Genomic DNA, 15,417 nt, shown 5'->3' on the forward strand with positions numbered 1-15,417 from the left:
TATCAAGACAGCGACACTTCCCCTCCACACCGGGCCATGGTTAGCACGAGCAACGCACAGGACTGCTGTTTCCAAACGCCACTATCAAGACATGAGGTGATGGGTAAATTCCTCTTTTTTTACCTTAGAGCAGCGCTGGTTATCCCAGGCTCCCGAGAAGAGCTCTCAGAGCGGTCTGACAGCCATTCCTCTGTTTTAGGCCATGCACACATCCCCAGCCGAGGGGAGCAGCCTGGGCGGCCTCCTTGGCTCACGGGCGCCCCGGAGGCCTGCCTGAAGAGCAGGGCAGACCAGGGCCGGCCCTGGAGGAGGTGGCCAGGCCTGGGACCCTCAGCATGGAGGTGCCAGCACGCCGACCCACGCCCTCCCTGGAGAGGCGTCAGGCGGCCCCACTCGCCCCCAGCCCTTCGCTGCATCCCCACGCACGGCGGCCTCGCCTTTGTGTGAGCTGCGCCGTGTTTACCCTCCCACTTCCTTGTTCCATTCTGGTGCAAGAGCCATAAACCGCCCGGCTGCCACAGCCGAGCCCTTGGCGGCACGGGCAGGAGGAAGAGGAGGGAGGGGGATGGCGGCCAGCCCCCCGCTCGGTGCCGGGCGGGCACCCCGGGTGCCACCGTGGTGGTTGGGAGCGCAGCCCTTCCCCTAGGGCTGGTGCCGCCGGCTGTGGTGGGTCTCATGCCCACTGGCCACCCTCATGCTGGGGCCCGGGGGCGTGCCAGCGGGGAACAGGACCTACTTCCCCTTCTTCTCGGACTTCAGGGGCCGCAATGTGACGGCCCTGCGCGTCGGTGAGTCCTTCGCCCTGGCCACCGTCTTCCTGCTGGCCTTGGCGGGAAACGTCTGGGGCATCTGCCTGCTGGTGCAGCAGCGGCACCGGCACCGGCTGTGCGCCGCCAACTGCCTCGTCCTCAACCTCTTCTGCGCCGACCTGCTCTTCGTCACCCCCATCCCCTTCATCGCCGTCGTGCGCTGGACCGAGTCCTGGGTGCTGGGCGACGTCGTCTGCCACATGCTCTTCTACGTGGTGAGCCTCAGCGGCACCGTCGTCATCCTCTCCCTCTCGGCCGTCAGCCTGGAGCGCGTCGTCAGCATCGCCCGGCTGCGCCACGCCGCCTTCCGCCGCCGCAAGGCGCTGGCCGCCGCCCTCCTCCTCATCTGGGGCTTCGCCGCCCTCGCCGCCCTCCCGCTCTGCTGCTTCTTCACCGTGGTGCGGCTGCCCGCCGCCGCCGGCGAGGTGAGGCGCAGCGCCGCCGGGCAGGGCCCGCAGGCCGGGGTCGGGCGGGGGAGGCGGGCGCGGGGCCGGGCGGCGATGGAGGCTCGTCCGCCTCCGTCCCGGAGGGGAGGCGGCTTCTGGGGAGCGGGCAGCGCGCTGCGCGCCGGGCCGGTGCGAGGCCGTGCCCGCCGGAGCGGCCGGGGCTCCCCGCCGCAGGGCGGCCCGGGGGACCCGCGCCCGCTGCGGCCGGCGGCGGCGCCGCCGCCCCCTCCCGTCCCGCTCTGCCGGCGGGGCCGCCCGTGGGGCAGGAAACGCGCCGGGGTTTTTGCGTTCCCAGCGCGGCTCAGAAATCCCCTTGGCGGCACAGTTCCCCCTCGCCGGGGGACCGGCGCCCTGGGAGAGCTGCCCGGGGCGCGGTAGCCTCTGCACGAGGTGGCCATGCACAGCTTTTGCTGCCTAGCATTTTGAAATGCGTACAAAAGTACACTCAACGTGCACTCAAATATGTGATTAAGATCCATAAGCTTCACCTTTGAAGTCGCCATTAGCATTTGATGTGGAATTTATGGCAGTATTTAGATTGTGGACAACACATCTGTTTGGACTTGTATGGGCTTTTAAACCCATGAAGTGATACATGAATTGACTGCTCTGTTTGAGTAGTAAGTTTTCACAGTCTCGGTTTAGTCTGCAGGCGTTTTCTCCATAGGCATAGAGGGGGTTAAGGATGACTGTGTAGTAAAAATAACTGTACAATGTTAATTTTCTTCTTTATTCTTTGTGACCAGGAGATTCAGATATGCACCTTGGTTTGGCCCAGCATTGCAGGAGAAATAGTTTGGGATGTGACCTTTGCCGTTGTTTTCTTTCTGATACCAGGATTAGTCATTGTCATCAGTTATTCCAAAATCTTACAGGTATGTTTTTCCTTTAAATTTGGTTGTAGAGCAAAGGGAAGGAAGCAGTAACTCCCTAGGCACCAACATGTTGTCACTGAATACAAATGCACCTAAAGGGAATAGACATCATTTGCTCAGTAAACGGTAAGTATCTGATACAAAATGAGGCACTTCAGCCTGTGCATAACAGCCTGTACGTTTCAACTAAGGACATGCTTGAACAGCACATTACCAGAAGCCCAACACAAAGTTTGTCTTCATTTGTATATAGTATTTAATACACTTCTCCATTTATGTGCTGATCATATTTAGAGACTGTCAATCTCCTAAATGCTAAAAGCGTCAAGCATTTGAAATAACTAAAAGCTAGATTTTGCTTTCCTTGAGCCTAAACTCCAGAGTCACAAGGGATTTGTAAGAAAGCAGAGAGGCAGCACTAGAAAAAATCCATCCCCTTTTAGATCTACTGAATTTCTGCATGTATTTTTAGTACACAGATCTTGTTAGATTACGCTTATTCCTCCATAATTTCAAACTTTGCAAACAAAAACAGTAAATTAAACACTCTGCTTCCATTTTCTTTCTGAGTGGATGTTGTTTAACTGCTGAAATATAGGCCAAGACACCAGGCACCAGAGAGTTTTAATCTATACTCTAGCAAGCATGATATTGGTTACCTAAATTCCTTTTAAAACATCTGATTTCATACCCCTTCCTCATCCAAAACCAGAGTGTGCAAGAGCTAGAAATCTTCAAACTAGGTGCTGCAATGCCTAGTTTTTAGCAGCTGCCCCCAGAAGATTCTTGATTCCTGTATTAGGTAATTAAACTTCTCATATTATATATAAGGAAAATTATAGGTTTTGGAAAGGAACTTCAAAATACACAGATTACTGAGTAGGGAATTAACTGATGAAAGGCTGTGGGTACATGCACCAGAGCTGCACATAGATGTTTCCATGAACCTAGGACCTAGAACCTGGTCTCTACGTGTACTTGCCTATTGATCAGGCTTAAACTCGTAGTCAAAATCATCAGCTCTTAGTTTCCGTACACCGTATAAGCTCATTACAACCTTGAGGTAAATGCATTAGGTAGACCTCTTCTAATGAAGTAAAGTGCTTGCCTTTTGCAACCTCATATTTGCTGTAGCAAAGAACATACAGTAACTGAGTGGGGAGTCTGAGCCCTTTGAAAGAACTGCAAAAAACTGCAGGCCAAGGAATGCCACAGTCCTCGGTCGGAGACCAGGACGGGAATGGTGTTCCTCTTGTCCTTGCAGACTCCAGACTGCAAGAGGTAAATTTAGAAAACACAATGGCACGTAGGGAGGTAGAAGCCCAAAGAAGTGTTTGGAATACTGGATTACAAGACAGCCCCACACTGCCATGCGCATGTTTCTTCTCCAGCTTGATAACGCAGATGCTAAGTTGCGTTACCATTTCTCCTGAACTGAAAAAGGAACGAGGCCCATAGCAGGATCCCATCTGTTGTAACTGAATCTTCTCTCTCACCCAGCTCTCCAGGAAGCAACCAGAACTCGGCTGGAGAACGTCTTAGTCCCTGAGTCATTCCCAAGAGCAGATTCCCTCTCGCTTTGTGAGAACGCGCCATGATGCCAGTGCACGCAGAGTACAATGCTCAGTGTTACTGGAAGCAGTTCAAAGCATTCACGTATTCAAACAACACGGCATCTATGATGATGATGATTTACTACAGATAGAAGACCTCAAATTTGTTAACAAATATACTCTACAAATGTATACTTTACAATTTAATCTGCAACTGAGTGTTATTTTTATGTAACACTTCCCAGAACCCTGGCAAAAATGACAGATTAGAAGCCATGATTTGTAATTAAGTTATTTGTTTTTGCACTGTCCCTCCTCTCAGGCAAGTCTTAGGTAAGATGCTAGAACTAGTAAAGATGTTCATGTTCTGGAAGTTACATACTTGTATATACATGACTTGTAGGTTCCTGGTTCTCAGAGTGTGGTCCAGATGCCCACTATAGGTATTTAGGTTCCTTATACTAGGCAGAGCAAAAAGGGATCCAAAACATATCACTGCCACCCTGTTTCAGTTGAGCACTTCCTGAAGATGCAGTTGTGTCGTATTTACTGCAGTCCTGGTGATTCCTGCATTTAGTTCTAGGCTGTGCAGCTCCAGCGGGAAAGATGGAGGGTACTTATGTGGGACAGGTACAAAGGTCTCTGATGGGGACATTCTGTAGCTGTTTTGAACAGTGGAGGCTGAGGAGGGTACAGATCTTGGTTTCCCCACTTTTATACTAGAAGTGGATATTAGTCCTTTGTATTTTATGAAGCCTTCATTCTTCCTAAGATAGATTAGGTGCTCCCTGAGAGCAGCTCTTGGATCGGATTGTTTAGAGCCTAGTTTCTGGATTCAGAATGGGTACAGCAGAAGGTCATCAGGCTGGAATAGTTCGACATGTTCAAAACATCAGAATTCTCTGCAGAAAGAATGACAAATAACTCTATCTATATAACCATTTTAATCCTTACCTGAACCAGGTAGCTCTTAGGTACTCCTAGTATTAGTGTTATCCTTCCTTTAGTTGTTGCTAAAGGGAAACGTCACACATAAAAGTAGCAGGAAGAGTCTTACGCCTTTTGACTTTGCTACTTAGACACCAAATTGATCTGGGCTTTTGAAAATACCTCTTCTTTACCCATGCAGGGGGTAAAAGGGCATCTCAGTTATTTAGCTTAAATGTTTGTTTGCTAAATATTTCAATTTGATTTCATTTGCATCAGATAGGTGAATGTAACCGACTTACTGTGCTAGGCCAACTTCAGTGAAAACAGGGGGGTTGAGCATGAGATTCAGAGTTTTCTGCAAGCCATTGGGATTCAATATTCTACCAGATGATTCTGGTAGACAGATGGTTCACACCCATGAATACTAGATTCCCAAACTATCCATAGTCTGGTTTATTACATCAGACAGTACTTTTACAAGACACAGATTTTCATAGCGACAAAAGGATTCGTAAGATTTCAGGTTAGTTCATAGAAAGCAATTCTGATTACTGACTGAAAAAGTAAAAGTTTACACAAAACTTAACATAAAATCCCATTCACATTTAAAATGTATCATGACTTAGTTACTGAAAGAAACTCGTGCTCCTTCTAATACCTACCTTATAATATCAGCATGGGTGTAAGAGAATCGGAATGCATTCCTTCTTGCGCGTCAACAGGATTGTTAACTGTGTTCCAGTTTGCATTTGTGCAAAAAAATCAATGGGTTTATTTAGATAGAACAAATGAGGTCATAATTTTAAGTTAAGGGGATTTAATGAGTAATTAAGGCTCTGTTTTATGCTGAAAAGTATTTATGTCTGGTAGAGAGCCATGAGGAGAACAACCAGCTTGACTAATATTGAGGTGAGTTCACAGCTGAGAGGAAAAAAAATGCTAGTAAAATGAGAATGTTTGAAAAGGAACCATTGACAAAAAGTAAAAATGGAATTCTGCAATGCCTTTTTTGTAGTCACTTTTCAAAACAGAAACATCATGTGCCAAGATTTACTTTTGCATGTGTAAAAATGTGTTAATAATTCTTCTAAGTGTCAATGAAAGTTACTTTCTTTTCTTTTACTGCAGATTACAAAAGCATCAAGGAGGAGCTTAAATGCTGGTTTAGCCTACTCAGAAAATCATCAGATTCGTGTTTCCCAGCAAGACTACAAACTATTCCGAGCCCTCATTGTGTTGATGATCTCTTTCTTCATCATGTGGAGCCCAATTATAATAATTATTCTTTTAATTTTAGTCCAGAACTACAAACAAGATTTAAATATTTTGCCATCAGTTTTCTTCTGGGTAATGTTATTCACTTTTGCCAACTCTGCTGTCAATCCAATTTTGTATAATGTTGCCCATTTCAGACGTAAATGTCAGGAAATTCTTCTCTGTTGTACAGGGAGCCCTGTAAGGCATGGGGCTGGTACAGAAACCACTGCAAGAAGAAGTAACCCTGAACACCCAAATTTGTCTTTGGATGTTAATGTCTACACTATCCCAGGTTGAATAGGTCACTATGTTATAGTATTATATGCCAGAGAAGGGAAAAAAAGCGCTAAATCTGTATTTTTAATTCCTGCAGGTAAAATTCTCTTGACTTCACTGCTTTGCCTCAGTAAGATTTGGACAATTTAATGCAATGTATTGAATTCTCCACTTACTTACACTGTAATAAATAGGAATATGGCAGTGAACTTGGTGAATGTAAAATAGTTGAAATAAATAAGTACTTACCAGACAAATTAATTTCTATGAGGGTGCATTTTCAGTTGGCATAAATCTCATGAACTTTAATGAAGTTATAGTGAATTTATATCAAGAGGGCACCTGATCCATTTTTACTCCATTTTCTACTGAGTAAGAGAGATCAACTTTCTAGTGGAAATGTACATCCTCAGAAAGTATCTGCACTTTTTTTCAATCCCATTTAAGAAAGGCGTTGATTATACACTTACATAGCTGACGGCCTGAACATAGGTTTGGGCGGTCTAACCAATTTCGTGTAGGAAACAAGATGATAAACATGTTATTATCACCAAGTGAATGACCAGTTTGGTTCCATCTCAAATTAAAAATATGGACATCATGCCTGTTAATTTATAAATAAAGAATAAATAAATACATGTTTACTTGTCATGTGTAAAATAGTTCTTTAAAAAAGATGCATATTGTTTATGTCTTCAGTAGTCATATAATAAAGTTAATCAGTGATATATAGGGTCACTGAAATTCCTTCCTCCTTTCTAAAATGCTATTGGGAACAATTTCCAGTATTTCCTAGAAAAAAGATGACATTGTATTTGAAAAGAAATTAAAAGTTTTAGAAAGCAAATACATATATTTTGGGTTTTTTTAATTAAAACTCTTTTAGTTAGAAATTGAAACGACTGAAAAAAGAAACATTAAATTCTTAATTATCGCCATCTGTCACCAATTCAAAATACTGCATTAAGATAACGTTTTACTAATAAAACCAATGTCTACATATGTACAGATGTGCATACAAACAATTTCATCCCCTGTAATCCAAGTTTATTAAAATGTTTCATTGGTGTATTAACAAGATGAGCTACACAGCTCAGATAAATATACTCAAAATCTAAATGAAGCCGTTGTTTAAAATGTTTTCAAGAGAACACCCAATCAATGTGTTAACTTTACATCCATCGTGCTGTTACATGGTTTCTTTCCATAGTTTCGGATCTCTTTAAGAGCAAAATCCTGAAACACACAAAAAACAAAATTTTGTTTTTCAACCACACTAGACAAAATTAAAATATACAAAGTTTCACCAAGTTTAAAATGCATACATATCTAATTTCTTTAAAATGCTCTTGAGTCCAGCAGCCTGTTACTTGTAATAATAATGCCAGTCCCATGCTCTGCCGTTTATAATTCCAAAGAATTTTTAACTCGGAACAAAACAGGAATTCATCCAATCTGGTACATCTGTCCTGAGCATTTTAATACTTTAGCAAACAAGGTACTGGATAGATCAGTGATAAAAGAGTTATTTATTTACTTTAACAAGCTTCAAATTATTTGCCTTTTAGAACTTATTAATTTAAGACTGTCTTTCAACAAAATAAGAATCTCCTGACCTCCAAAACTTCTAATGGCAATAGTAAATTAGCTGAAGGAATATACCACTCTTTAATTCACAATTTTTGCTTCTAGTAAATGCTAACAGCAGATTCAGCTTTCAACTCTACCAACATGATGTCGTATTGTATTTACAAGTAGTCCCACTGTGGTATCCACACTCACATTGCATAACTTAAAGCGACTTGAGCTATTACTCAGAGAGACTAAGCCTGATCCATATTTGGAAAGGAGCTATCAGCAGAAATGCAATGTAAGTTACAACCAAAAAGCTCATAATTTTCTAGGCTTCTCTTTTGCCTTAAAGAGAGAGTATAAAAAGAACAGATATTTTAGATATTTTTTCTATCAAGGTAAGTTTCGTACATCTACTAGGTTTTTTTTTGAGAACTTGAGTACAGTATTAATTTAAAAAACTAATGAAAAGTCCTTGGGAAAAAAATTAGCTTCAGGACATAGGCAGAGTATGCACAATTAGAGTCTATTCTTGCAGCATCTATTAACGTCAGTCAGAATTTTAGCACAATAACAATGATCTGAATGCAGGTCAGTACAGACAATTGAAGTTGGCTTTTTTTGCTACTAATTCTGTAGCTCTTAATAGCAGAATTAAAACTAAAGCAGCAAGGCTTCCAATCCCACACATAAGAAATAAAGTGAATTTTGTAAGAGTTTCTGATATAAAGCTTTCAATGAATGTTTTTTCAGTTTAACTCACAGTCATTCTCTCATTCCCAAATGTACTTGCTTTGCAGGAACTTTGGCTTAATGATACTGGAGAATTCAGAATCAACTAACACTGCGGTAATTACAGGTCTTGATCACAGTAAGGGGAGAATGCAAATTGCCGGCTTTAAGTTTCATTTATACTTTGGTGCTGGGCTCATAAAGATAAACTCTGGCATAATCCTCGATAAAAAGCAGACAGCATTAAGGACCCAGGCTACTATTTTTCATTTACAAACAGTATGGAACTTACATAATCTTATCAGACACTGCACTCAACACCTAACATCTGAATATAAATTAGGATAGCAGACAAAGAATACAGTACTTGGTGCAACTTGGTAGACTTGATATTTCTATAAAAAACTAGAGGCAGCATGATTGACTTTTAAATTAAGGTTGGGAAGTCAAAGAATATTTAAGGCTGAGCTTTCAAAAGACATTTGGAGCTTTTATTTTTAAATTAGACTATTGGTTCTATATTCTGTGAAAAAATACAAGCATTCTATTAATAGAAGTTCTGAGATATTTGAAAAAGTTCTATCACAAATTATGAATAAATGAATATTTTAATTTTTTCTTTTTGGTTTATACTTTCTTACAAAGATTGACAAGACCGTTATCGCCTTGCAAGCCTCATATAGTGTAGAAATAATAGAAACACAAATTCCACCATGCTGAATCAGACCAGTACTAGCCCAATATCCTGATTTTACAGTGGGATAGTACTTTCTCTGGGTTTGACAGAAATACGAGGAACTAGCATAACACATGCCTCTCAAAGTCATAGCACAACAGCTGTATATCTACACTTTATCTTAGATTTAATACAAAAATGTCCCTAATCATCTCATTATTTTGTTGTCTCATCTTCAGAAATTTTTGTTCTTGCTCTACTTCATTTGAAGAGCAGTGAGTGCAGCATTCAAAACAAGGAAGTATCATCAATTTATATGACATTGCTTCTTTTCTGTCCTACCCTTTATGCAATTATATACATCATTCACAAAAGCCAATTTCATTTGCATTTATGCTGTCTCTTAGTCTTGACTGCCTTAAATCTCAACTGTTTCTTATGTTGCCTCCAAATTCTCATTCAAGACAAAATTTTTATTTTTGTTGTTGTCAGGCACTTTTTCCAGGTCACTAGTCAGTATTCTAAACACCACCCATCTTAGTAGATCTTTCAGGCACCCTGTTATCAGCATACCTACTTTACAACATGGCAATGTATTACTCTCTGTTTATAGATCAGATGAACAGGTAATAGAGCCACAAGAGCTGACTGTGCTCATCTGTTCTGACTTTCTTTACAATACACAAAAGTTCCTTCAGTCAATCCCAGTTTATTCTAACATGTCATTCAGAAAAGCCTTTAATCTTGATTTACAGATTTCAGTGATGAAGAACATACAACAGCTATTGGTAAACTGTTCCAAAGGTTAATGACCTTTGGAGTTAAACAAATGGCTATTTATTTCTGCTCTGAATGTGTCCAGTTTAAAGTTCCATCCATTTTAATTTACTATTCCTATGTTTGCAAGTCCTTTATTATCCAATTCCCATTGCTTGTGTGGGCAAGCACAGACTTTGCTCAGGTCAGCCTTTAACCTCTTTCTGATGAGAAATGATCAAGGTCTTTGAAGCACTCGCTAGAGGACACATTTTACAAACTTTCCATCATTTTCTCTGCTCTTCTTTGAAACCTCTAATTCATCCTTGGTACCCTTTCCAGTTATGATTATCATCAGATGTGACATAGCAAGCAGACCTATGCCAAGCACAGCAGTCTCATATGAGTCTGTAAATTCATCTTTTGCATCCTCAGTTTATGCATCCAAGAATCACATTAACTCTTTTGGCCACAGCATTACGTTGGGAGTTCACATTCAGCTAACTCACCAGTCAAGCCTTCTGTAGATATCGTGTCTTCCAGAATGCAAGACGGGGTGGGGGCCAGTATGCTACTATTTTATTCATTCTAAATATTCTGATCTGTCATCTTTATTCTTCACTATTCCCCACTCTGGGTGTAATCTTTACCAGTAAGTATATTACGTTTTCTTCCAGATCATTGACTAAAGTAGCATAAATTACAATTTGGCCTTTTCTAATATGCCTGAGCACAAGTGAGCTAATCTGTATCCTTCCCTGTGTTGCAAGCTCAGCCTGGCTATATGACTCAAGATAGGGTCATACTTCCAGTATGAGGGATATGTCCCTCTTCCACAACCCTTTGTGAAATGGTTGGCATGAGGACCTGTGAGAAAGGGTCTGCTATAAGGCATCCTTTCCAAGTTTTCTGATTTTCCTTAAAAGCCTTTTGTGAAGAATTTTTCAAAGAAGTTTTTGAAAATACATTCTATCCCCTTCAGCAACTATTTTGTTGAGGGCAAAGAGTTCTGATTAAAGAGGCAAAATTTCTCTTTACAGCAACCATGAAGTTTATCCTTACTATGTTTACTCATACTACATGGATGTGTTTTACAGCTTCCTCTAATTACTGTTTCAGCTGATGTGATATGCCGCATAAAAAGCTATATACACCTTCGCTCTCCTTCAGATAAGGGAAGTAAAAGTTGGAAATAACTTACTACAAGCTCCAGTTTTCAAAAGACAATATTACAGCCACTAAGTAAAAGACTTTATGCATTTGCTATTTAATGAGCAAGAGACTCCCAGTGTTTTAGTCATTAAACCCTGAAATAAAATTCTTCAGAAAAAATTGTTCTTACCATTATGAACAATAACTCTGTATTTTCTGTCCAAGCAAAGGTCTATCTGCCTTTGTCTGACAATTTTCTGTGCCCCTGGAGGCAATCCCTTGGGGTCCCGGGAGAAAACAAAGGAATAGCTATCAGCACAAGTGCCATCTTCATTTAGTTGGCGGCAGGAGTAATGAAGAGCATAGGTATCATAATCTGTGTCCACTACCCAGTGATCATCATCTGGAAGAAACCATAGCAAAGGAGCAAAGGTGTTAGAGACACAAGTAAAATCTGGTAAATATAAAGAGATTGGTGCCATAACTCTGTAAAGAAAATAATACTATGAAGATTGGTATAAATTATAACAGATTAATGTGTAGTTTATTCCTATGTCCAGTATTTAATTCCATGTTTTTGGGGGAATTCTTTAATAAAAAAAGAAAATAAACGTATTTATCAGGGACAGTGATGGAGAGAAGAGGAAATGGTTGGCACCACTGCTTCTGCTCTAACATGGGCACAGAACAAGAGCAGCATGTAGAAATGCTAAAAACTGCCTTGTAAATCCATGCCTGAATATCATTATAAAGTGTGGCAACAAACACAAAAAAGAACTCTGTATTAGAGTAGGTACCATGAAGTACAAAGGAAGTTTTCTTATTTTAACCAAAAAAGGGAAACAGTCAGACAGAAAATAGTTTAAAAAATAAATAGAGAAGCTAAATGTGGTCATGCTAGTCATGCTTCAGATTACTCAAAACCATAACTGTTTTCCTACCAGGGATGTTACTTAAACTGTATTTCTAAGGAAAAAGATTTTCATGCAGTTGCCACATGCATTAGAGGTGTATTTGCTACAAGGTCTATCATAAACCCTCTTCTCAAAACACAGTTACAATTTCAGAGAATTTTTAACTATTTAGGTATGTAATCTGATAAATACCTGGTCACACAGACACCCTCAGCTAACAGAAGTGAACCTAGGTGTTTGCACTAAAAAGTGTCATCTCTGCACCTTCCTCTCCTGGAGCAAAAGATCCTCCCTTGCACCATGTCTGCGCTGCTGAAGGCAACACTGTATGTTCTCTTCCCCACCTCTCCTGTGGGTGGGGACCACAGTTTTTAGAAAGGTGGAGTCTGGGCTCAGCAAGCAGTCTGAAGGATCCATGAAAACATGATTCAGCAGCATGTTGTGAGAGGATTTGGCAACAATTCAAGACCTCCAAAGCATTCTTTGTAACTGTGTTTTTGGAGAGAATGGAGCTCCAATCACTTCCAAATTCCACTTGCTTCTCTCAGAAGCAATCCATAGAAATGTCTTGAGCTACAAGTATCTGAATCTCTATTTGGCTGAATAAACTAATTTTGCATAGGGAGTGACAGATGACAGGAAAATACGAATATATATATACTGGATTGTATTTGTTTCTTAAAACAGGCAAATCTCTACATTTGCAGACATGAGACCAAGCAAAATAACAGTTGCAAAATCCTGTTCCCTGCTCGACCAAGTCTGACATTAGGCTTTTCAGAGAGAATGGAAGAATGGAAGCATCTGGTAACTGAGTTCTGAACTAAAACAAGACTTAAAATACTTCATCTGCCTCTCATTTCTTTCCAAACAGTGACCTTCAATTATATTGTTGGGTAACAAACAAAAGAAATACAAAAATATACAAAGGCATGGTCTTCACTTGTTTAAAGAAAGCCAACCAGCTGTTCCATATAAAAAACAGTGATTACCTTGTTCGCATTAAGGCTTTCCTGTGTGATAGTTATTACGTGTTTTAAGTGCGTTTAAGAAATCAAACACTACTTTTTCCTTCCCCAGCATGGACAGACAACATAACTAAGCTCCCAAGTAGTTCTGCGTCTTCTGTAGCTCAGTACTCACTTCCTTTCTGCAGAAAAGAGGCAACACCCCAGTACTTCATCTTGAACTTGGCAGGATCCTGTGTGTCAGTGAAAGAGCCAATCATGTCAGCACAGACATCCCAGTTACTGTAGTCAGAGAGAAAGAAAACATCACATTCAAACCTAACAGCCCAGATTCGGTGTGACTGTGTGACTAGCACAGGGATAGCAGGTACGCTTAGACCACCAGTAAGCGAAGCGGAAGCTTAGTGAAATGGAACAAGAGGAAGATTGCAAAGAGCTTACTTGAAGAGTCTGACTCTGCCCTTTGCAGTGGCACTCATTTGTCCGTTCTCATCTACAGTGAACTGGGCTACCACGTTGTCCTGCAGAAACAGCCCCTCAGGATCTTTTTTTGCCATGGCATACCAGGTGCCACTGTACTGCAAGGAAATAAGAAAGGTTGCAGTTAGACCTAGAAATATGGAAAACATTACAAACAGACATTACAAACTAGAGGAGGTGACACAGAGGAGGACATCCAGATCTTTGACACCATGCCTCAAAGTTGTACCTAAGAAACGAATTTAGCTGTTCCAACAGCATAAACCCACCAATACGTCCTAGTGCAGCCAGGGTTTGTGAAAGAATTGACATTTTTTGGTATCTTATTTTTATCTGCAGTTCTCCAGTATTTAGAATACAAAATTTGGTGGGAAGGGGATAACAACTGGCAGATCTTGACAGATCTATGTATCAATGTTTTTTTCCTTGCAATGAAGTCTGAAAATGCCAGAGTATTAATTTTTCATAGAAACAACCAAGTCACTACACTTTTGTTTAGACCATACAGTTTGAGACCAGCCTGCTAAACCTTAGTTTCTGCAGTATTCCTTTATCAGATGCATCAGGATCCAGCATCTGTGGAGGTGTGGGCAACGTCACACGCTTCTGCTGTTTCTCATTATTGCAGTCTGTGACTTTGAGTGAAAATGTGAACACACTGGTGCTATTGAATGCCAGATTTTGTAGCCCGGGAAAAGGAGCTAGGCAAGACATCACAGATCCAGGAAAGAAAGAAGTTTTACCCTGGTCTTGTCGAAGTTCTCCTTGACTTTGAAGCTGCTTACTCGGCAGTCCTGCTCCGCCGTGCTGCTGCCCAGCAAGGCCAGTGCCAGCAGCAGCAGCCAGGGCAGAGCTCTCTCCATGTGGGCCATCCCGTCCCTGCAGCAACATCAAACAGACAGAGAATAGCGTCAGAAACAGGCTCTGTCACACAAGTGGGGAAAGGAGGAAGATTGCCCTGACAGGTCCCCAGGGCATTGTGCAGCTTTCCCTGATGCATGCGCAGGCAAGGCACCCGGTTGTCCCCAGCCCACCACAGGAGGGGCCCTTACAGACAGTGCTGGTTCTCTATAGCCTCTTGAGAGCCCAAGCGTTGATGGCAGTGGCGGGGTGCCCAGACAGGGAATGCTTTATGTAGTCCTGGGGCTTTCGCAACCCCCTGAGGTACAAAGCCAGCATTGGAGGGGGAGCAGGGAGGCGGGTTGATGCATGCTGCAGGCTGGGGCCCCTTCACAACAGCCTCTTGTGTAACACCCATGGGCTTGGGTGGTCTTTGACCCTAACCTGCAGCCAAGCAGGGGCTAGGAGCAAATGTCTCTCTTTGGTTTTCCTAACCCAAAGGTAGCGCTCACACCTGGGGGAAGGGGTGTGCATATGTGTGGGGAGGACAAAGGAAAAGAGAGGCACCCTGTCTTTGCACAGGGGAGAGTGAGCTGCCTCCACCTCCTCCGTGATTTTACACACTGCAGTCCAAAGTTCTTCTTACCCAATGTGCTCAACCCAGTTACAAGGTGCAGACTTGTTTCCTTCACCTCCTCCACAAATTCCTTTCCTCTCTTCTCCTGATAAACAGTGGCAAACATCATACTTGAAAGTTTCTGCTAATGTTTCTGAAAGCTTGGTCATGCCAGAACCTCTTCAGGTCCTCATGACTGGTTCCCTCTTGCTTCCCAAAGGCTGTTTCAGGTGCTAAACCATCTCATGATCAGCTCCCAGGGACAGGAACTGGGGCACTGCAAATCTTCAGGAAGACAAAAGAGCACTTTTGTGTGCTACTGCAAAGGTGGCCAGACATATGTGTGGCCTGCAAATACCCAAGTGCATGTATGCACCACATCTGGCCATTTTGACATCAATTTTAAATCAGAGCTTCCAGAATTTCTATTCTGGTTTTGGCAAACTGTTTTCAGTTATATAAACCATTATTGTTTTCTCCTATCCAGGCAAGTTTTGCTGCCTCTCAGTCAATATTTGTTCTATAGTTTCAACATCTTTAGGAAGCATTAGAGAAAACCTGTTAA

The 15,417-nt window shown here is 42.1% G+C and overlaps 2 protein-coding genes across 2 annotated transcripts; one reads left to right on the forward strand and one right to left on the reverse strand.

Annotated features, from left to right (window-relative positions):
- Nucleotides 1–611: 611 nt before the first annotated feature.
- FFAR4 (free fatty acid receptor 4) lies at nucleotides 612–6,167 on the forward strand (the record flags this gene model as incomplete). Its single annotated transcript, XM_082308745.1, has 3 exons — nucleotides 612–1,234; nucleotides 2,002–2,130; nucleotides 5,742–6,167. Exons 1-3 carry the CDS (start codon nucleotides 695–697, stop codon nucleotides 6,165–6,167), a joined length of 1,095 nt encoding a protein of 364 aa, XP_082164871.1. The 5' UTR covers nucleotides 612–694.
- A 1,137-nt stretch (nucleotides 6,168–7,304) lies between these two features.
- On the reverse strand, nucleotides 7,305–14,277 carry RBP4 (retinol binding protein 4; the record flags this gene model as incomplete). The annotated part of the gene is made up of 6 exons (XM_082308751.1): nucleotides 14,140–14,277; nucleotides 13,358–13,494; nucleotides 13,092–13,198; nucleotides 11,225–11,437; nucleotides 10,160–10,260; nucleotides 7,305–7,382 (listed from the first exon to the last, which is right to left on the reverse strand). Exons 1-6 carry the CDS (start codon nucleotides 14,266–14,268, stop codon nucleotides 7,305–7,307), a joined length of 765 nt encoding a protein of 254 aa, XP_082164877.1. The 5' UTR covers nucleotides 14,269–14,277.
- Between the last annotated feature and the right edge of the window lie 1,140 nt (nucleotides 14,278–15,417).

Source organism: Platalea leucorodia, assembly GCF_965183815.1.
Source record: "Platalea leucorodia genome assembly, chromosome: 4".
NCBI classification, from domain to species: domain Eukaryota; kingdom Metazoa; phylum Chordata; class Aves; order Pelecaniformes; family Threskiornithidae; genus Platalea; species Platalea leucorodia.